General features: G+C 37.1%; 2 protein-coding genes, 1 long non-coding RNA gene and 3 other non-coding genes across 6 annotated transcripts; 1 reads left to right on the top strand and 5 right to left on the bottom strand.

Annotated features, from left to right (window-relative positions):
* Positions 1 to 1,858: 1,858 nt before the first annotated feature.
* Positions 1,859 to 1,931, bottom strand: TRNAV-CAC (transfer RNA valine (anticodon CAC)). The gene has a single exon. It is a non-coding gene; the product is annotated as a tRNA-Val (tRNA).
* Positions 1,932 to 1,996: 65 nt separating this feature from the next.
* TRNAV-CAC (transfer RNA valine (anticodon CAC)) lies at positions 1,997 to 2,069 on the bottom strand. Its single transcript has one exon. It is a non-coding gene; the product is annotated as a tRNA-Val (tRNA).
* A 1,264-nt stretch (positions 2,070 to 3,333) lies between these two features.
* LOC149657117 (uncharacterized) lies at positions 3,334 to 3,663 on the bottom strand. Its single transcript, XR_016370052.1, has 2 exons — positions 3,532 to 3,663; positions 3,334 to 3,467 (listed from the first exon to the last, which is right to left on the bottom strand). It is a non-coding gene; the product is annotated as an uncharacterized LOC149657117 (long non-coding RNA).
* Positions 3,664 to 3,671: 8 nt separating this feature from the next.
* LOC149657116 (WD repeat-containing protein 75-like) lies at positions 3,672 to 4,321 on the bottom strand. Its single transcript, XM_089844677.1, has 4 exons — positions 4,236 to 4,321; positions 4,084 to 4,170; positions 3,830 to 4,005; positions 3,672 to 3,764 (listed from the first exon to the last, which is right to left on the bottom strand). Exons 2-4 carry the CDS (start codon positions 4,151 to 4,153, stop codon positions 3,672 to 3,674), a joined length of 339 nt encoding a protein of 112 aa, XP_089700803.1. The 5' UTR covers positions 4,154 to 4,170; positions 4,236 to 4,321.
* Positions 4,322 to 4,395: 74 nt separating this feature from the next.
* Positions 4,396 to 11,145, bottom strand: LOC149657115 (WD repeat-containing protein 75-like). Its single transcript, XM_089844676.1, has 2 exons — positions 11,083 to 11,145; positions 4,396 to 4,747 (listed from the first exon to the last, which is right to left on the bottom strand). Exon 2 carries the CDS (start codon positions 4,669 to 4,671, stop codon positions 4,396 to 4,398), a length of 276 nt encoding a protein of 91 aa, XP_089700802.1. The 5' UTR covers positions 4,672 to 4,747; positions 11,083 to 11,145.
* Positions 11,146 to 19,673: 8,528 nt separating this feature from the next.
* LOC149657114 (U2 spliceosomal RNA) lies at positions 19,674 to 19,864 on the top strand. Its single transcript, XR_016370226.1, has one exon. It is a non-coding gene; the product is annotated as a U2 spliceosomal RNA (small nuclear RNA).
* Positions 19,865 to 20,309: the final 445 nt, after the last annotated feature.

Below are 20,309 nucleotides of genomic sequence, written 5' to 3'. Positions count from 1 at the left end.
TATGGTGGTACAGTCGCCGCAATTAAAAACTTTCTCTCTCGCGACGTCTTGTTTCAACAATAAGCCGCAATTTATTGATCTGATGCAATTGATAAAAACTAACTTATCGTATATTTTTGTTTTAATAAAGTTTTTACTAAGCATTTTTTCAAACTCTCCACTTTCCATTTCCAACTGCTAAATAAGTGGTTTTGAATGATTGGGATGATTTTAAAGAGAAGGTGAACAGTTGAGCATAGCTCGTCCAGTAAAGAGACATTGATGTTAACTGCAATGATTTGAATACACATCTACCACGGAATCAATGTCTTGAGCCATATTCTTATGGATAGAGATATCCTTTAATGTTGCACAAATAAATAGGCCTAGACAAAGTCTAGACAATTATTATTATAAGTGGAATGATTCGATGAAACTTCAAATCTTCCTCCGGCGAAGATATGGCCACGGGTGCGACATTCTGTTCCACTATGGTTTAAAAATACCGGGGTTGGAGAAAGATTTCTATCTAGATTAGTGGGCGATTCTTGATGTCAGTTTCAACATAAGTCTGCACGAACGTTCGGTTGAAAACGGCGCGTTTCGGAGAGAACCATCTAGAAATTCAATGGCCAACCTATTCCCTCAATATGAAACCCATTGAAACCCGCTTGGCGGAAATAAAGGTTTACTGAAAAGGAGAATACCCACATTCAAAATGGTGCCTACATTTGAGAAAGTGGTTGTGTTCACTGTATTCAGCAAATTCGGGTTCGCCATAAACAAGATGACGAACCTTTCTCAAGGAACACTCATATTTACAATGCGAAATTAGTATTATAATAAAGTTCCACTAGTCTTAGCAGTGTATCCGATGGCATATTATGGTCTTTTTGACAACCAATGGAATCTGCTGAGCTGCACAAAGTATAACATCTTTCAAGGTTAAGTAAGGATGCAGTGCAGAGTGTGTATATCTTTTACTGAGAACAACCCATCCAAAATAACAAGTTAAAAAAGAATTAAAACACTTTGCTAATTACTATCGAACATTTATTCTTAATTATGAACATGCATGGTTCAACTGCTCACCTTCTCTTTAAAATCATCCCATTCATTCAAAACCCCCTATTTAGCAGTTGGAAAGGGAAAGTGGCGAGTTTAAAAAAAAACGCTTTCTAAAAACTTTATTAAAACAACAGTATAAGATTATATAAAAACGTCTTGGTTTGGACCAAGGCCGAAAAAACAAACGATATGTGTGAGGTTTATCAATTGACTGAAGTTCAGATATTGAAATTTTTTTCTAGTTATTTTTATCCACTCAATCCTTAATCAATATTTAATTCAATCAACTGATTTTACTGTTAATCGATCTAGTCCCTCTAAATTAATTGAAAAAATTACATATCTACGCTTTTTCAAGAACAATTACATTTTCCGAAAACATTTTATCATGAAATTAATTGTTCTTGAAAAAGCGTAGATATGTAATTTTTTCAATTAATTTAGAGGGACTAGATCGATTAACAGTAAAATCAGTTGATTGAATTAAATATTGATTAAGGATTGAGTGGATAAAAATAACTAGAAAAAAATTTCAATATCTGAACTTCAGTCAATTGATAAACCTCACACATATCGTTTGTTTTTTCGGCCTTGGTCCAAACCAAGACGTTTTTATATAATATCTGTCACTTCAGTCTTAATGTAATTAAATTTTGAATAATTATGTTTGCTATGTATCTACCTGGGCTCGAACCTGGGACTTTCCGTGTGTGAAGCGGACGTAATAACCACTACACCATAGATACGTGGTAATACTGAGTTTTCCAAGAGATCTAGCTAATTCAAGCGCCCAATCACGATGGTCAAAACATGTATCTACCAGGGCTTGAACCTGGGACCTTCCGCGTGTGAAGCGGACGTGATAACCACTGCACCATAGATACGTGGTAGCACTGAGTTTTCCAAGTGATCTAGCTAATTCTTGTGTCCAACCACGATGGTTAATACATGTATCTACCAGGGCTCGAACCTGGGACCTTCTGCGTGTGAAGCGGACGTGATAACCACCACACTACAGATGCGAAATAACACAGAGTTTTCCAAGAGATCTAGCTAATTATTATGTCCAATCACGATGGTCAAAGCCGTACTTCTGTATTTAACTAAAATTAACATACTTAGACTTAATTGTTTTGATCAAACTGGCTGATAGCACACCCTGAATACTTAATTGTTAATTTAAGATAATTCCGAAAAGTATCTTCGCTGTAGTTTTTAAGTTATCGGTGGGGAAACATCACGAAAAACCCATGTTAATCTCCATAGGAAATTAGCAAAAGCGGGTGAATATTACTTTAACGTTACAAAACGGTATCAAGTCATATCTACAAGGGCCTACCGGCCCTGTAGAATAAGTTTTTATCAATTGCATCAGATCAATAATTTGCGGCTTATTTTTGAAACAAGACGTCGCGAGAGAGAAAGTTTTTAATTGCGGCGACTCGTTCAGCTGTTCCCGACATCGCGACAACTCGTTTAACTGTTCCCGACATCGCGACGACTCGTTTAATTGTTCCCGACATCGCGACGACTAGTTTAATTGTTCCCGACATTGCGACAACACCTACGATTTCGCAAAATTTAAATAATTTTTATGCATATGGGATAAAGATTTTTGAACGACGGACATCACCTAAGCAACTCATAAGACACCTAATTTTAGAGCGTTAATATTTTGTGCCAAAATAGCAACCCTAAGAACGTTGGCTATTTAGGCCCAAAAATTGGGTGGATATAATTTTGGGCCTAAATAGCAACGGCCGCGCGGTGACGACTATTTAGGCCCAAAAAGTATAATCGCAGAAAAAATTGGTCCTAAATATCTGCCTTAAGAACGTTGGCTATTTAGGCCCAAAATTATATCTACCCAATTTTTTGGGCCTAAATAGGAAGGGCCGCGCGGCGAAGACTACTTAGGCCTAACTAACTAGCTTGCACCCATCATACTATTTTCGCCCAAAATTTTAGTCGTCGCCGCGCGGCCCTTGCTATTTACGCCCAAAATTGTATGGCTAACATTTTTGGGCCTAAATAGCTGTCTGCATTATAGAGGCTATTTAAGCCCAACATTTGGGCCTAAATAGTAAGACGTTGGAGACCAGCTATTTAGGCCCAAATTTTGGGCTTAAATAGACCGGGACTATTTACGCCCAAAATTTGGGCCTATATAGCCACTTCGAAATAGGCAAGAGATGGCGCTAGAACCCTTAAAAACCCGCGAAATTTGAAACTATTTTTAACGTGAAGAAAATAAAACTTTTTAATATGACTTATAATTACCCCTAATCAAAAGTTAGCATTTTATTGAATTTTTTTTATTCCAATTTACAAATTTAATCATGTTTCTAAATCTTGTCTTTCTATCAACAATCCAAACACAAAGTGCTAACTGATGGTACAACATGCGAAGGTACACTTCACTTAATAAAGAAAAACAATAAAAATTGTAGTAATATTTAGAAATGCTAAATAATGGATGCAAACCTCTTGGAACTGTTTCTTGGCGAAATTTCCCTCCTGATAAGCTCGAAAAGTAGATTCATACTTTTCAACTTCCGATTTCTTACTCTGAGCAAGAAGAGTTGAAAACTGCTTTCTCGGAAGATCTGGAATTTCGGATTTTACTAAATCCGAAATTCCAGATTTACTATTTCCTCATGGCTATTTTCTACTTCGACGATTAACTTTTCCATATCAGAGCTAATAACCATCAGCTCCTAATAATTAAATTTAATAAAGGAAATAAATTATGCCTTTCAAAACGAAGATCGAAAGAAATTACTTGTTTTTCATTCACAAAATAGAGACAAGAATCTTCAAGAGGTGAGTTGGAATCTTTTTCAAGCTCTTCCGCTGAAATTTCCTTTTTAGGGACAAAAACACTAGCTAAGACTGGCGTTTTGGTGGCACGTTGTAAAGTATAAATAGGTTTAGGGTCTGTTGGTTTGAAAAAATAACCTGCGTAACAAATACAAGAAAAAAATTAAACAACCATCCAACTAATTAATTAATTAATTCAACAATTAAAATACATACAATCGCCTTCCTTATTAAAAACCGCCATAATTTCACTTATAGGATTTTTCGTCAAGTAACAAACATTCATTTCAACTTGCCATGGAACTGTAATTAAGTAAAGCTTAATTAATAATTATTTATTGAATTCTAATTAACATTTGAAGCCTTACTCGTTAATGAGACAACATTCCAGACATTTAAACAAGTTTCAGTTGTAGTTACTAAAAGATGAGCGCAGTTTCCAATTCCAAACTTAACTTGGCTACAATAAATTAATTAAAGTATTTAAAATGAATGAAAGTATTAAATTTACAAAGGTTTAATTGAAACTTATGAGATTTTATCCCGTTTAAGATCAGAATTTGGAACTGAAAGAATAGCTTTCAAGCAAGCGTTATCAGGGATCCATAATAAGGCTGCGTGACTAAAAGAAACAGCCACCACTGAACCATCTTCACTAAAATCCGCATCGCCAGCGGGTTCATTTCGATAAAAACCCATGGTGACACATTGCCAGGTTGATTTAGATTCATTTCCATCAGTTTCATCTCTGTCATCTATAGCCCAAACTTGAAACTTTCCATCATTGCTAGTGGAAACTACCATTGGTTCATTGGGATGAAAAATTAATGAATTGACTCTCTGGTTATGAGGTAAAAGAACAGTAGTGTTCAGGCTATACCTATAAAAGTCATCATTAATTACTAAAATTGACAAAATGCTTAAAGGAAAATGGAGTATAACATAACATTATACCTTAAAAGAACGGCATTTTTTCTAAATCTAAAAGGAAAAATATTTTAAAAAAAAACAAAAACAACAAATAAACGATCTCTTATAGAGCATTGACGCTTAACCTAAGCCCCGCCTCCGTTGCTACGGCAACCAAGTAGCGTCATCGACTGGCGGTTTGGTTTGAATTTTTGGAGGACAAGCAGATTTTAGCAGACGACAGAATGCCATAGAAACATGTTATAGTTCGGTCTAGTGTCTCATTAATTTGAGTTTATTTTCTAATTTTTAATGGCTACTAACGTTAGTGAGTATTTTAAAGAGTTATCTAAAACAAATAAAGATGTTGCCATACGCTATAGTGAAAAAATTAAGGTTATCAATGACTTAGACCCTTATTTAATTAACCCCAAAGAGACTGGTGTAGAACTTAGGTTTGGCCAGACATTTCCTATCCAGATATTTTTACATATCTGATCCACACGAAAAGTTCCTACACTCTAGAAGAATTAAAGGCGTATAAAAGCCTTGAATCATATAAATTCTTCACATCTGGTTTTGTTCGTCAGCTGATAGTAAAACATGTCAACTAACATAAATTCGTCTTAGGTTAAGCATTCTCAAAGTTTTGATGAGACACCAACACAGCCGTGGATTATATCCGATGAACATGGTACCATTCTCTCAGGTCACTGTACGTGTGTTGCTGGGTTAGGCGAAGTCTGTTCCCATGTTGGAGCCATTCTCTTTTTTATTGAATATGCGGTAAGGCAACGAGAAGGTCCCATGACATGCACTGAGCTACTATGCCAGTGGAAAGCACCTAGCGATAGAGAGGTTAAATATGCTAGAGTGCGGGAGATAGATCTTTCATCATCGAAAAGAAAATGCCTAGCTTTGGAAAGCGAACAAACCCCAAGAGAAGTAAAGAAAAAAGTTATCCCAGTTCCATCTGCTGCGGAGAAGGAAGAGATCTATGCTCAGCTATGTACTCTAAATCCAAAACCAGTTGTATTAGCCTCCATACCATCGTATTCGGACCATTTCATACCAAAACCATTACCAACTAATTGTTTAAAATCTCTTTTTTCTGATGACCACATGAAGCTTTGTTACAAAGATCTTCTTGAACTAAGTAAGAAAACCACTATCAGCATTACCGAAGATGAGGCCATTGAAATTGAGAAGAACACTAGAAATGAGGCAAAATCTAAACTATGGTTTGAATTCCGAGGTGGAAGAATAACTGCTTCTAAATTCAAAGCAGCCTGCAATACAAAATCAGCTCTGTCAAGTCCCAGTCTCGTTAAATCAATTTGTTATCCTGAGAAGTACAAATTCAAAACTAAAGCAACGGAATGGGGATTTAGCCAAGAAAATGTAGCTTTAAAAGCATATGAGAAGAAACTACAACACAATCATAAGTCATGCAACCTTACAATTACTCGTGCGGGTTTGATGATTAACTCCAAATACCCTTATTTGGGTGCTTCTCCGGATGCCCTAGTCAGTTGCGAATGTGATAAAGATAAAAAGGTTGTGTTGAAATTAAATGCCCTTATTGCGTGAAGGGAGGATCCGTTGCTGATCTCACGAGTAAAAAAAATTGCCTAGTCCAAATGGGAGGAGCGTTAGTCCTTGATAAGCAACATGCGTATTATTACCAGTGTCAAGCACAGATTTTCATTTGTGATAAAGCGTTCTGTGATTTTGTTGTTTGGGCCGAAGAAGGGGAAATATTTATGCAAAGAATTGAGCCAGATAAAAATTTCTGGGAAGCAAATTTAGCCAAAGCCACTCAGTTATTCCAAGCTCCTGTCATGGTGGAACTTTTAGGAAGATTTTTTACAAATAGTAATCGTAGTGGCTCATCACTGCAACATACAGATGATACACCTAGCCATGCACAGAATCCAAAAAAGTGGTGCATTTGCGATGGGAAAGTTAGTGACGACGAGCGAATGATATTCTGCGAAGCCACTAACTGTAAAATTATTTGGTACCATACCAAATGCCTCAAAATTAAGAGAGTTCCTAAAGGATCTTGGAAATGTAAAACTTGTCGCGTCAAGTAAACAAATGGTCATGAAGTTCCTATTTTAAATGACACATTGAATCTGACATACTTTTATTACTTAAATTTTAATGATAATGTTAACAAGGTTTTTGAAAAAGATGACCTATTTTGAAATAAAGTTACAATTTCAAAATAAAAATCTAAATCTATTCTTTATTAATTGTTGGACATACGTTAAATAACGCACAGCAAACTTGAGCAATCTTGTCGATAGTAGCTACTTTTTTTCATCATCATCCTGATCATTTAACATTTCTAACGGAACTGGTCCTTCAAGTATGGTATACTTTTGTCTTACACATCCAATAACCCTTTCCACATGAATCCTTATACTAGCTATTTTTCGTGTATCTTCGATTTCATATGGAGATAGCTGCTTCTTCCCTTTTTTGAATGCGGGTAACTTAACTTCAGCACAGTGAAACCCAACTGAATCCGCTATATTAAATCCCCTATCCGCTAGTATCATATCACCGGGAAGAAGTTTATCTAATAACCCACAGTTTTCAGTAATATGTTTATCAGATACTCTGCCACCCCAAGCTTCAGAAAGGAAAGAAACTGAACACTTAGGTGTAATGCCGATTAAAAATTTTACGGTGTGGTGATGTTTATATTGAGATCAAAGCTGATCTCTGGCTAATAGGTTAGATGGTTTTTCAGTAAACACTTCAAAGCAGTCTATAATTACAGTTACCTTTTTATCAAAGACTTCTTTAAAGGAACTTGGCATTGTTTTATGCAAATCATCTCGAGAAGGCCAAGTGACTAAGTGTCCAAGTCGAGAATAAAAATGTCTAAGCATGAATAAAACACGCGAGATGCTGTTTTATTTGAAACATTAAACCTATAACCTAAATCTAAGAAATCTACGTTTAGCCTTAGTTTCATCAAAAACATTATCATCTTCTGAAACTTTGTCAGTGGGGAAGATTTTAGTTTTCTAAAAGGTATGAAGGGCTCAACAATGTTATATACAACCATTAAAGCTTCGAATGAAACTAAACCCGTATAATATTTTACTTTAGCATCATCTTTAAAACTTTCGGGACAAACAGAGACTAAATTTAATTTGCTTTGTAATTTTTCCAACTCAAAATGAGCTTCAATTAAGTCTTGTTCTAATTTTTGCACCTGTAAGTCAGTTTGGCACTCTTTCGTCTCGATATTTTGAGAAGTTTGGCATTCTTTGGTCTCTACACTTTGAGAAGCTTGTATGGATTTGTCCAAATATGTGGGATCATCCATTAAATCTTCTACATCATCAGGTAAATCAGAAATGTTAACATCAGGTTCGCTCTCATTCGAAGCCGAGTCTGGATTAGAAACTCTTGAATGAGAAGGAAATGGTTCCGTTTGCAATCTTTTCAATGCGCGTTGTTTTCTTTCAAGAGATACTTTATCCTGGCCCTCATATTTATCATAGCCCAGATTTAAATTTGGCACCCAGTCTGGATTTTTATCATCTTTCAAGGCAGCAGGTTTACCTGAAATACATACTCTCGTTATGTATAATTATATCGTCAACTGAGTTATAGGTAAATGCATTATTCTTACCAGAAATGAAATGCAAAGAACATATTCTCGCATATTTAATCTTTTTGTAGTTAAATCTTTCCTTTTTAAAGCTTCAATCCACCGTTTTCTTCTTAATTTGGCCAGGTTGACCAAGGCCCTATTTTTACTTTTTTCTTTCAGCCCGGGAAATCGATAAAACGATAAATGTGCACCGTCTCTATCCGCCCTTTTTGAACAACCGTACACTGAACAAAAACTAACCATTTTGGAACACTGAATTGCAATTAACTTAAAATATAACTGATTAAATAAGCCAAAGAGAGAAGTGACAGAGCTCTAAAGCTTCCTCCAAAAATCTTTGCTTGTCCTCCAAAAAATATTTAGACGTATATCCATGACGTCAGAGTCACGTGACTTCCTTTAGCCCCACCCAACGTCAATGTTCTATTACAAGAAAATTGCCATTTAATTAGTCTTAAAAACGAGGACTACTGCGCCGCCATTAGTTTAGCGACGTCAACCTCTTACCCCAGGCCCGGATCGCCCATAAGGCAGACCGGGCAGCTGCCCAGGGCCCCGCTGTTGGGAGGGGCCCCACTAAATATCAAAGGCCCCCGGGCCGTTTCAGAATTGCAAAATGTTTCGTTTCAACATATTTTAATAAATCGAACTGTTCGAGAATTCAGATTATGCGGCCTTTACACGCTCAATATTTTACACAAGTTAAACGGGGGGCGCATCTAAAAAACTCATCATCTTATAGATTATTCCAAAATTTTTCCTTTGTTGTGCAAATTAAAATCCAAAATTATGTTGAATGGCCAATATTTAGAAAAAAAACCTTAAAACTTGGACAAGTATATTAATTAAATTCCACATGATAGTTTCAATTATACTGAATTTATTATTGTCTCAAAAAAACTGTTCATGTTGAGTCCATAGACCGGGTACAATTTTATTGTCCAAACATTACATATAAGGTGTCAAAAGCACAGAGTTCAATGTTATTCAAATGCGAAATATCTTTCAATTGTTTAATTAACATTGAGCAGTTTTTTATGGAAATATTGTGCAAAATTTATTGCAAATGATGCTCCATTTCCTTAAATATATTGTGGCTTTGAACTTTGCAGAAAAGTTAGTCTGGATAACGTTTATTTATACTTTGTAACTAAAACAACGGGCCGCACGTTTTTTGCGTGTAGGGTTCGCTTTACATTAACATACCACTGGGAACATAATAGAAAGCCCATGTTGCAATAAAACTGGGGACCCTACACGCTCAATAATTGGCAAAAAGAACGTACGGCTCGTTGTTTAAGTTACGAAGTATAAATAAAATGCTATCCAGACTAACATTTGTGCAAAGTTCAAATATAATGCCACAATATTTTTTTGGAAATTGAACATCATTTGCGGTAAATTTTGGACAATATTTGCGTAAAAAAATCTGAATGAGTTTTTATCGCGCAAAATGTTTTTCAAACAATTGAACAATATTTCGTTTTCGAATAACATTAAAGTTTGTGTATTTGACGCTTTATATGTAATGTTTGGACGATAAAATTGTACCCGGACTCAGCATCAACAATTTTATTGGGATCAAAATATATTCAATACAATTGAATATATCATGTTGAATTCCATCAATATATTTGTCCAATTAAATTATAAGGTTTTTTCCTAAATATTGAGCTTTAAACATCTTGATGGATTTTGAATTGCACAATTAGTGAAAAGTCTTGGGAATAATTTTTAAGATGATTATTTTATAGATGTTCCCCATTTAATTTGCGCAAAAAATTGAGCGTGTAAAGGCCACATAAAAACTTTCCCAAGAACGAGAATTACGCGCGTTCATGAATGGTCATAACCCATGTAGACCATGCGTTAGCAGTTTTGTGAAGCGGGAATGCGTGATCTATTAGGCCATGCCACAATTGTGGGTGGAACCAAAATATAAACTGACAACATTCTGATATAAAGTCCTCGAGCCTCGAGGAATTTGTCAATGATTTCGATATTAATGAATAAATATGGAATTTTTAACCTATACTAAAAAATTAGGGGCCTCGCGTTTGCAATCTGCCCTAGGCCCCGCACTGGCTAGATCCAGACCTGTCTTACCCCTACGGGATTGCTTGAATTCTCACAGGCTGAGAGAGGTAAGGGCATAGCCCACTCGATCACGCGCTTAAGAGGTTCGATTCATCGGATGCCACTAACGCAATGGCGGATGGCGCAGTAGTCCTCGTTTTTAAAACTAACTCAATGGCAATTATTTTGTAATAAGAGATCATTTATTTGTTTTCATCCTATTTTTCCTTTTATATTTAGAAAAAGGCCGTTCTTTTAAAGGGATGTACAATCCGTTATGTATGGGCGTGTCTATAAGACTCAAGAACTATATTTTTTAGTAGTAGTGTTACTATTTCCTGGAGTAGTGATTAGGCTGTCGTCTGCTTGAACGTCTGTTTCTACGGTAGATGCCCATTCCCAATGCACTGATAATGCTACGAACTTCACGCATGCTCAGTAGAGCTATATTTGATGGAAGATAAGTTTGATTTAGGCCCCGCCCATACATAACGGATTGTACATCCCTTTAAGGTATAATGTTATGTCATCTGACTTTTTCCTTTAACTAATTTACTAAAACCATAAGCGGATCCGCTTTTGCTAAAACATACGTCCGAGACTTTTCATTCCTTTTCCAAAATTTTAACACAATTTCGATGCTACTTTCACAGTCATCCCGATAAACAGGAATGGATCCGAAACCAGCCTGGTTTAAATAGTAGTTCTCATAAAATAATCGCTTAAGGCTCGTTTACACAAGCGCGAGGTTCTCGAGCTGAAGCGTAAAGTAGGTTCCGAAGTATGAAGTCGTATCTCGCGCAAAAAATCGGTTTCGGAGTAAGCTTGTTCTCTACGCGAGGTCTATCGTTCACATAGGCGCTTCAAGTAAGCGCGGTTTGGGTACTCTTGCGAGCAGACGAGAAGGTAAGCATACAAAATGGCGGTGGGACTAGTATCGACGTTATCATTTAATATTATATTAATTATCTGTCAATTTCATTTCCCTGGCAATGGCTTCCCATTTTATGTTTTGCAAGTCCCTGTCTCGAAAATTAATGTTGGACACTTGAAGTTCCGATTTAATGTTATAAAGAGATTATATACGTTAGCCGATATCGTAAATTAACCAATGTCCATATCAAAGCTTAACTGAAATAACGATACGAAGTCATTTAACTCAATGAATCTGAAATAACAGTATAAACTTTAATATTTAAAAATATTCAGCAAGTATTTATAAAATATTAATGCATAGACTCAGTAATCGTCTCGATTAGTAAGATCAATTATCGGTAAATGTGCTCATTTCCCCTACATAAACTAGTTCAAATGAAACGAAAACTATATTTATATTTCTCCTTTAATATCAAAAAACGTTAATAATTCAATTTTAGAGTAGAAAAAAACTTCGGGAATTAAGCAAAGAAGCTGCCAGTTTTTGTGTCAGAAAATAATAAAATTTATCTTCTTTTAAATTTTAACATGAGAAATTTAAATTAAAGAATAGCTTGATATCTTTTCCCGTACCTAATTGTTTGATATTGATATTTTAGTTTAATTGATTTAAAAAATGGGTATTGGCATCGATTAATTTGCGATATCGGCCAATTGATCATCACTAATATTTTACATCATTTCATTTAAACGGATCGAAACCCTTAGGAAAAGCGCGTGGAATAAAGCGCGAGTGTATTAAAAAGAACTGCTCGAGTAACTTATGGGGAGCTTATTAGTAGCTTAATATTAGCTCATGATAAAACCAGAGAAATGATTGACTGGCATTGTTGTTCTTTCCCAGTATTTCACGTTAACAATATTGTAGTGAATTGAAAATAACGTTGCTTTAATGCTGTTTCCTTTTTTACGCAGGAAAATGAACAATTCGAAAAGAATATTCTTAATCGAAAACTTTACCCGTATTGGGATGACCTTTGGTTGTTTAGTTCGTACATTTTTCCAAATATTAAAAACGTCACGTAAGTAGGGGTGGGAACCCGAAGTGAAAAATATGGGTTACCCATAAAAAACCCACCCATCGGCAGGTGTGTGTGGATGGATATCGGAATGCGCGGGTGGGTAGTCTGACTGGTTTTGGTCAGTTTTAACGGTTGGCGTGCCCGGCGTGGGTAGTTTCTGTTGTAATCTTTCCTACCCAATATGTTATCTATCCTTTTCAATTATAATGGTTTTTTAGTTACGAAGTAGGCCTATTAGCATTTAAAGATAACGTTTGAATTTCATCAGAATAGTACGAACAACAAGCGTTGTGTGACCACATTACAATTAGTGCGGGTATATTTAGTATTATTTATTGCCCAGTGACCGTAAGTGGTTCTTGATCGTGTTTTGTATTAGTTATTTGTCTCTTATATTCATATGGCTCAGGCCCAGCGTGAAGAAAAATGGACTAAAGAAGAAATCAAGAATGTAATCGCGAACAATTCGGTAACTAAGCGCGTTACGTTTAATGTTAATGAAAGAGGAAAATCTGTTGTGTGGACATCATTCCGGATTATTTTCGTGGATGGAGAAGCAACGAGTTACGTTCAATGTCAAAAATGTGGTCATCTTTTGTCCTGGGAAGCAAAGAATGGCACACATTCTTTGTTACGCGATTTAAACGGTTGTGGAACCCAACGTCCAGTATTGCGAGCCCTGTCAAGGTCATCAGTGCTATCCTGACGTACGTTCCGAGGACACCAATATCAGAGTGTGCGATTGAAGAACTCAATAGGAACGTCGTAATAGGGTTGGCTCAAGATTTACGACCACTATACAGTGTAGAATTAAAAGGGTTCCTACGCATTGCTCAAGCTTTCGCCGATTTCGGAGCTGATCATGGAACTCTTGATGTACAAAAGGTCATGCAAAACCGTAAAACGTTAAAGGGAAAACACCTTGATGGCGTAGTCACAACCATCAAAAGTAACATAATGGAATCCTTAGAGAAATCTCTATCTTACCCAAGATTTGCTTTTACTACTGACATGTGGACTGAAAAATATAAGCAACGCCATTTCCTCTCTTTGAATGTTCACTTTATTGATGAACACTTTGCGCTCAACAGCAAACTTTTAGCGGTAGAGGAATTTCCGGGCGAGAAAAAGTCTACCATAAATATCAGAGGTGAGTGCGCAAGAATCTTGCAAACCTATTTTCCCTCGCATGACGTGAGTAAGATTCTTGCCAATTCTATGTCGGTTACTGACGGTGGGTCAAATATGGTTGGTGTTTTCCCACATCGTTAAACTTGAAAATGCCACATTTTGAATTTGGTACTGGAACATTCTTTTAAAGATAAAGTTCTGGTCGAACACTTTCCGGCTATTAAGAGTACGATCGATGGTATAAAGGCTCTAGTTACTTATTTAAAAAATCAGGCTTAAATTCGAATCTTCCAAATACATGGAAACAAGACGTGACTACCCGTTGGAACAGCAAATTAATTATGCTGGAATCGTACCAGAAAAATTCCATACCGGTGAAAGAAATTCTTTTGAAGCACAATCAATCGCATAGAATTACAGAAGTCAATGATACCCTCGTTGATGAACTTGTGCAAATTCTACGTCCCTTCTTAACCTGTTCAATGAAGATGAGCGCCGAAAAAATTCCGACTATTAACATTGTTGCCATTTGGTACGAGGTTTTACGGCAAGAATTAATTCCAAAAGAGAGAGATTCAACCTTGATTGAACGATATCTACTACGCTGCATGCATGTTACACCCAAAGTAAAACTCATTTACGATGGCCACAAATGTAAGCTTCAGCTTTACGTCTTGCCGTTTGGCTGTTGTCCACCATATTAAGGTCAGATGTACTTAGCTGAAAGTTAATCGTTGTGAGCCACCGGGTTAAATTTAGTAAGAAAGTATTACATGATGTGTTCCTTTTCTAGATATAAAAAGTTACAATTTGCCAGCGATGATCAACGGAAAGCGGCGAAGAATATATTAAACTCCTGGATGGAGATTTATCTTTACTGGAAAGATTTGAAGATAACGAAGACGACGATGAAGTCAGCATTTATATTGGACGCTCGCTACCACGTTCAGGTTAAAGCAATAAAGCGTTGCCGTACAACTACCTCTCAGTTGAATGCTTCTGTAATCCACTAGACCCGTGCTATGCTGCCTTTTTTAACGATGCTCAATTGCCTCGGCAGTTAAATGGCATAAATACACAAGCTGTTTGAGCATACTTGTACATTTACCATGCTGATTCTTTCTTTTCCCGTATTATATAGCTGGTGAAGAGTTTGATCTCTTGGATTTTTGGAGGAAATCGACTCAGTTCCCAAAACTGCGAAGAGTAGCTTCGTGGGTACTGGCCATTCCTGCGTCCGTTTTCCAGCACTGGGACAACGTTAAACATTAGACGTACTGAACTCAGTGGTTCAACCTTATCGGATCTAAAATATGTACACAAAAACTACCTCAGTTATACTCAATAGTGACAATAAAACATGTGTTTTTCAGATCCAAACCACTCATTTATATTATTTCTCAAAAATTGAGTGGGCATTCATGGGTATGCAACGGTTGGGTATGGATTTAGGCGGGTTTGGGTTGAGTTCTGACTGTTACGGAGTGGGTGGGCATATCCGAACTGTGTTTTCATTTTGTGGGTTGGTAATGGTATTTTTCTGGTATTCGGGTTCCCACCTCTAATCCGGTTCACCGCATTTCAACCAATAAGAAAGCAGAGAAAGACTTCCAAAGCGAGAACACTCCAGCCAAGCTAAGAGGGTAGCCTCTTTGTACCTTCTTTGCTGACATATGTCCATACTATCTCACTCCATTTTATCTCTATTTCCATTGATACAAATAAACATATTTAATTTAAAGTGGCCAGTAAGCGATTTGCAGTAGATCAGCTCCAGGTTTTTGCACAGGCTCGAATCCAGCCTGTGACAAAATTAGTTTTTTAGTGTTTGGATTAGGTAGTTCTCCCAAGATAAAATAACTACACTATATTAAGCGTAACTAAGATATAAACAAATCTGTGTTTCCTATTAAATCTATATTAGCCAAGAAACTCGGCGTTGCCCGGGATGTTTTAAGGATCTGAAGTCTATGTAGATGCCCACTCAAGTAAAACATCTCCTTGAAGGCATTTCTTTTTAACCAGTTATATTGCAACTATCAATTTTAATTAAACGATGCTCAATTAGAAGTTAATTATAAAGGTTACAGGTATACAATAAGAAGTTCTTAATAGGCTTAATGGCTAGGTGTTAGCACAAGTCCCAACCCTTGTAAAGAACTGAACCAAACTACTTCTAATGAACTTGATTTCCCTAGTGTTACTGATATCATAAGTTAATAAGATATGTTCCAAAAGTATGAGACTACCCATACTTCGTAGTGCTACAGACTTACAGCTCGAGCTAGTTCGAGAACGACAGAAGCGAGTATTGCAGTCCTACATTCGGTGGTTTATTTTGCAGGACTTCCATCTTCCTATTTAGTCTGAATTGCTAAGCCTTTGACAGCGCCTCACCAGGCGTATGTTGCTTTACCTCCAATCTATGACCTACTTCAATCACTTCATGTCAAACTCCAGTTTGTAACCAGGAGTTTGAAAACTTATTATGGAACATATCTTATGAACTTATGGCTGTCCTTGATACAGCTTGACCATTCATATTCTGTAACCAATTGCAACTGTGTAGGTCATGAAGAAAAAACAATCTGAAATAAGATTACAAGTTGATAAATCTGTGATTAAATGTGATGAACTGTGGGCGGGATGACGAATTCTTCTTGGAAATGAAATCAAAAAAAAACTATAGTTACTTAAGGGAGAGATAAGCCCTAATGGAATCATTAAATTTTCAAACAATAACAGTCCTGAGAACCAAGGAAGGCCGAACGAAAAGGCTGATTCGGGGTTAACAAATAGAGAAAGAGAGCTGAAAGCTGTTTTCAAGGACCTTCCGAACCGGTCGCTTCGGTTGCCATTGGTTACCAGCTGCAGATTGCCCAACTTCGAAATATGGCAGAGCGCGTGCAGAGAAGCCTCGATACACTTATTGACAAGCCTTTTATTCCTTCATAAGCCCACTTCCTCGGTACCCTTTATGCATTACCCAACAAAAGTTGATTAATCCGACGATATCAAATAGGTCTACTGTTTTCAAAATGGGGCGAAGTCGATTGCAGTGTCATCTGCTTATATATAGAGTTTAGACGGAACATTGAATATTTATGTGGACGCAAAGACGTTAAATAGGGCTTAAATGTCACCAGTCAAAATTTGTTACGTATTGTAAGAAGACTTATCTTAATTAAATCTTAATTAAATTGTGGTCCGCGTTAGAAAACAAGGTACTCAACACATCAGACTCTATTTTACTTCCAGACTTTTGAAAATGGTGTATTGGGAAATCAAGATAAATCTAGCCATCCTATAGGGTTTTGAAATCCCAGTGGTTTTCAATGAGCGCCTGTAAAGATGTTTACTCTGCCGAACACAGATGTTCAAGGAAATGTGTCCACTAAGTCAGCAATTAAAACTAATTGATGTAATATTATTAAATTAATCAATATAGGGTTGATAAATAATTAAGATTGGGTATGTGGTACTTCTGTTCGCAGTGCATAGACTATTTTAGAGCAATTTTTCATCCAGTAAATAGCTTTTTACCTCTCCGAGTGACGTATGTCACGGAGAGGTTCTAATTTCGACGTGTCTGTGTGTGTGTGTGTGTGTGTGTGTGTGTGTGTGTGTGTGTGTGTGTCTGTCTGTTGTTATTGACTTACACCCCAGGGGACCGTGTTCGCAGTTTCCGAATTGAAGCAAATGTGTTCGCTATTTCCGGACCGTATTCACAGTTCCCGGAAATTTCAAAACTTGAATCTATCCACAAATCAACTGGCCACTATTACTTCATCTGACTAGTCAATTGTCTATTCTACATGAATACCAATCAGTACTTATTGGCTTCAAACACCACCATTTTGTGGTCTTTGTCCATTCCACATAGACACTAGTCTGTACTTACTGGCTTCTATCACCATCATTTTCTGGTCTTTGTTTTTGTCCATCCCACATGGACACCAGTTTGTACACCTGGCATCTAACACCACCATCTTCTTGTCTTTGTTTTTGTCCATCCCACATGGACACCAGTCTGTACACCTGGCTTCTAACATCACCATCTTCTGGTCTTTGTTTTTGTCCATCCCACATGGACACCAGTCTGTACACCTGGCTTCTAACACCAGCATCTTCTGGTCTTTGTTTTTGTCCATCCCACATGGACACCAGTCTGTACACCTGGCTAATACTCCTTAAGGTTAAGACATACGCGGCGATCGGCCAGGGTTACGAGAAACGTCCGGCCTCCCAATGGTGGGGCTTCCACCAAAGGTTCACGCAATTGCGCTGTTCTTATCCATAGCTGCGATTCGACACCCTTATATACTACCTATTTGATGAAGGCGAAGCAACCGGCGTATGCTTCATTTCAAACGCCAATATTAGTCAAGTCTCTCAAGAATGTTTAATTGTTCTTTTTCAAAACGATGTAACGCTCAATAAGGCGAACAACTATCGAAGAAAATATTTAATATTAATTATATTTATTTTAATATTTAAGATAATCATGTCTCTCAACTCAAAATTAATACGGAAAGGGTAAAACAGCAGTCTATGTGTTTGTCTATATGTGTCCGTCCGTTGTAACACTAGTGCGCTGCGTTAGAAGTTCGTTTTGTTTTGATGTGTAAAGAAATCCTTCAGAACCTTAATATTCCCGTTTTGCATAATATAAAGTGAATATGTGGAAATATTTTTCGTAATTATGATGTATTTAGTACTTTTGTAGCTTTAAAGCTCTATTTCATTTTGATATTCCAAAGATTTTTTTTAATATTATTATTTAAAATGGATGTTTATATATTACTTAAGCTATACTACATCTGTTTATAGCATAATCCTTTCTAAAGTGAATACAAGCACATCGCTACTATGTTGGTCAAATGAACTTTTTTTTGTCAATAGGCCTAGTGAACCAGATAGTAAACGCTTGGGTTTGGTTTTCGTTTCTGTAATGCAGAGACATTAACGGTTCAGCCGAAAGTTAAATACACTTTTAAATAATTAGGCTTAGATTTTATAATCATGGTGGAAATCTGGGCCGCGTTCAGCAGAGCTACATAACGGGATTTTGCTTTTGAATTTTGACGTCACGGTGCTTAGCGCTGAGCTAGCGCGGTCTTCAAAGAAAATAGTCGGCTTTTTGGATAACGTGACGTAAAACGCGTAGTTCTCAGCTTGGCGAAAAAACCATGGAGGAATTAATACAAATAACTTTATGGGACTATAGCTATTTAATTGGCGTGAAACCAGTTGATCACCCGAGAATTTTAAGAGATATGTTATTTTCTAATTTTAATTATAAAAGTTGTTATCTATCTCTATAAATATGTTATCCTACAATTTTTGTTAAGTCTTGGTACCTTGCACGCTTTATTGCGCTAGCGTCATTTATAAAACGCCGATGACCGGAGATAAGCTATGACGACAGAGCTCACCGGTAAACATTTCCAAAATCCGCTGTCTTTTTTGGTGAGCTCTGCTGAACGCAGCCCAGACCAGTGAAAGGTCTGATCGTAATCGGATAATAGCTTCGTGTTTTCATGCTTTTTATGGTACGCATTTACTTTCAGTGTGTGTAGCCACAAATAAGCTTTGGTGTTATGTAACGTTAACAGTCATGTTGTTAAACTAAGAAAATCGTTGAGGTGAAACGAGAGGATAGTGTTTACATGCCAACCCTGTTGTGAATATGGCTTTGAACATAGAGGGCATACAGTTGAGGAGTAGAAAATTGGGCCTTTACAAACACGTAAAGGTAATATCCCTCCAAAGTTTTATCTCTTCATTTCCCGTTTTTCCCCCATCGGATGATTTTAATGTGTACAAGTATATCATTATTGGATGTAAAATGTCGTCTGATTTACAGTAAATTTGCTATGCTTTGTATACTGCTTTAATATTTCATAAATTTTAACTTAAGAAACATTTCCATATCTGGCTAAATAAGTTTGTAAGTAGTCGTCTTGACTCGGAGAGGTAATATTTTGGTTTTCCCAACTTGTTTTGTATAATTTCGAGTAATTAGGTTCTTAATTTAATTAATTAATTAGCGTTAATTAATGAAATATTTAAGCTTAATTAACCGTGCAATTAGTATCGCTTCTCGGCCTTTGGGCTAAGATCAAAGTGTAGTATCTGTTCTTATTCGGGGTATACACGTCATCGGTATAGTCGCGTCTTTCGGTGCGTTTTTCATCGGTTGCGTTTTTTACTCGGTACGCGTGTCGCGCAGTGTACGGGCTCATTGTCGGCAACTCGGTGCTTCGCCGGCCGAGCAGTTGGCTATGGCTTCGGCGTCCAGGCCTGCCTCCATCAGTGCCACGCAGAAGGCCTCTGCGAGGATTCATTTCGGGTCTCACCCCTTCGACGATGTGGCTTCTGCTGTTTTTGATGCCACAGGACCAAGGTCCGTGGATTGCTTCCAGCTCACGGGGAGATCCACGGCCCTAGTAACTTTCACCAACGAAGCTGCGCTGACGCAGCTAGTAACGATGGGCATTAGCATTGAAGGCGTAGCCCTGAAAATCGACGCAATGGGTGATCCGAACCTTTGGATCCTCATCAAGGACTTACCCTTTTGGGTGAATCGTTCTCAGCTTGCCCAGGACTTAGCCCCCTATGGCGAAGTAGTTGACGTTCAATACGAGCTTCATCACGAAGGACCACTTGAAGGGGTGAAGAATGGTAATAGACGGGTCTGCTTAAGGAAACTAAAGCAGCCCGTCCCTAAT

Source organism: Phalangium opilio, unplaced genomic scaffold, assembly GCF_054372755.1.
Source record: "Phalangium opilio isolate 3A_F unplaced genomic scaffold, DU_Popi_V2 ptg000077l_1, whole genome shotgun sequence".
In the NCBI taxonomy this organism is placed as follows: domain Eukaryota; kingdom Metazoa; phylum Arthropoda; class Arachnida; order Opiliones; family Phalangiidae; genus Phalangium; species Phalangium opilio.
This window is presented reverse-complemented; position numbering and strand designations above follow the sequence as displayed.

What these genes read in the sequence shown, in the direction of transcription:
- LOC149657116 (XM_089844677.1), bottom strand. Translation starts at nt 4,153, where the DNA reads ATGAATGTTTGTTACTTGACGAAAAATCCTATAAGTGAAATTATGGCG. An exon ending in TTTTAATAAGGAAGGCGATT is followed by an intron (nt 4,006 to 4,083) that starts GTATGTATTTTA and finishes TTTGTTACGCAG; the next exon opens with GTTATTTTTTCAAACCAACA. An exon ending in ATTTTGTGAATGAAAAACAA is followed by an intron (nt 3,765 to 3,829) that starts GTAATTTCTTTC and finishes TTTAATTATTAG; the next exon opens with GAGCTGATGGTTATTAGCTC.
- LOC149657115 (XM_089844676.1), bottom strand. Translation starts at nt 4,671, where the DNA reads ATGGTAGTTTCCACTAGCAATGATGGAAAGTTTCAAGTTTGGGCTATA.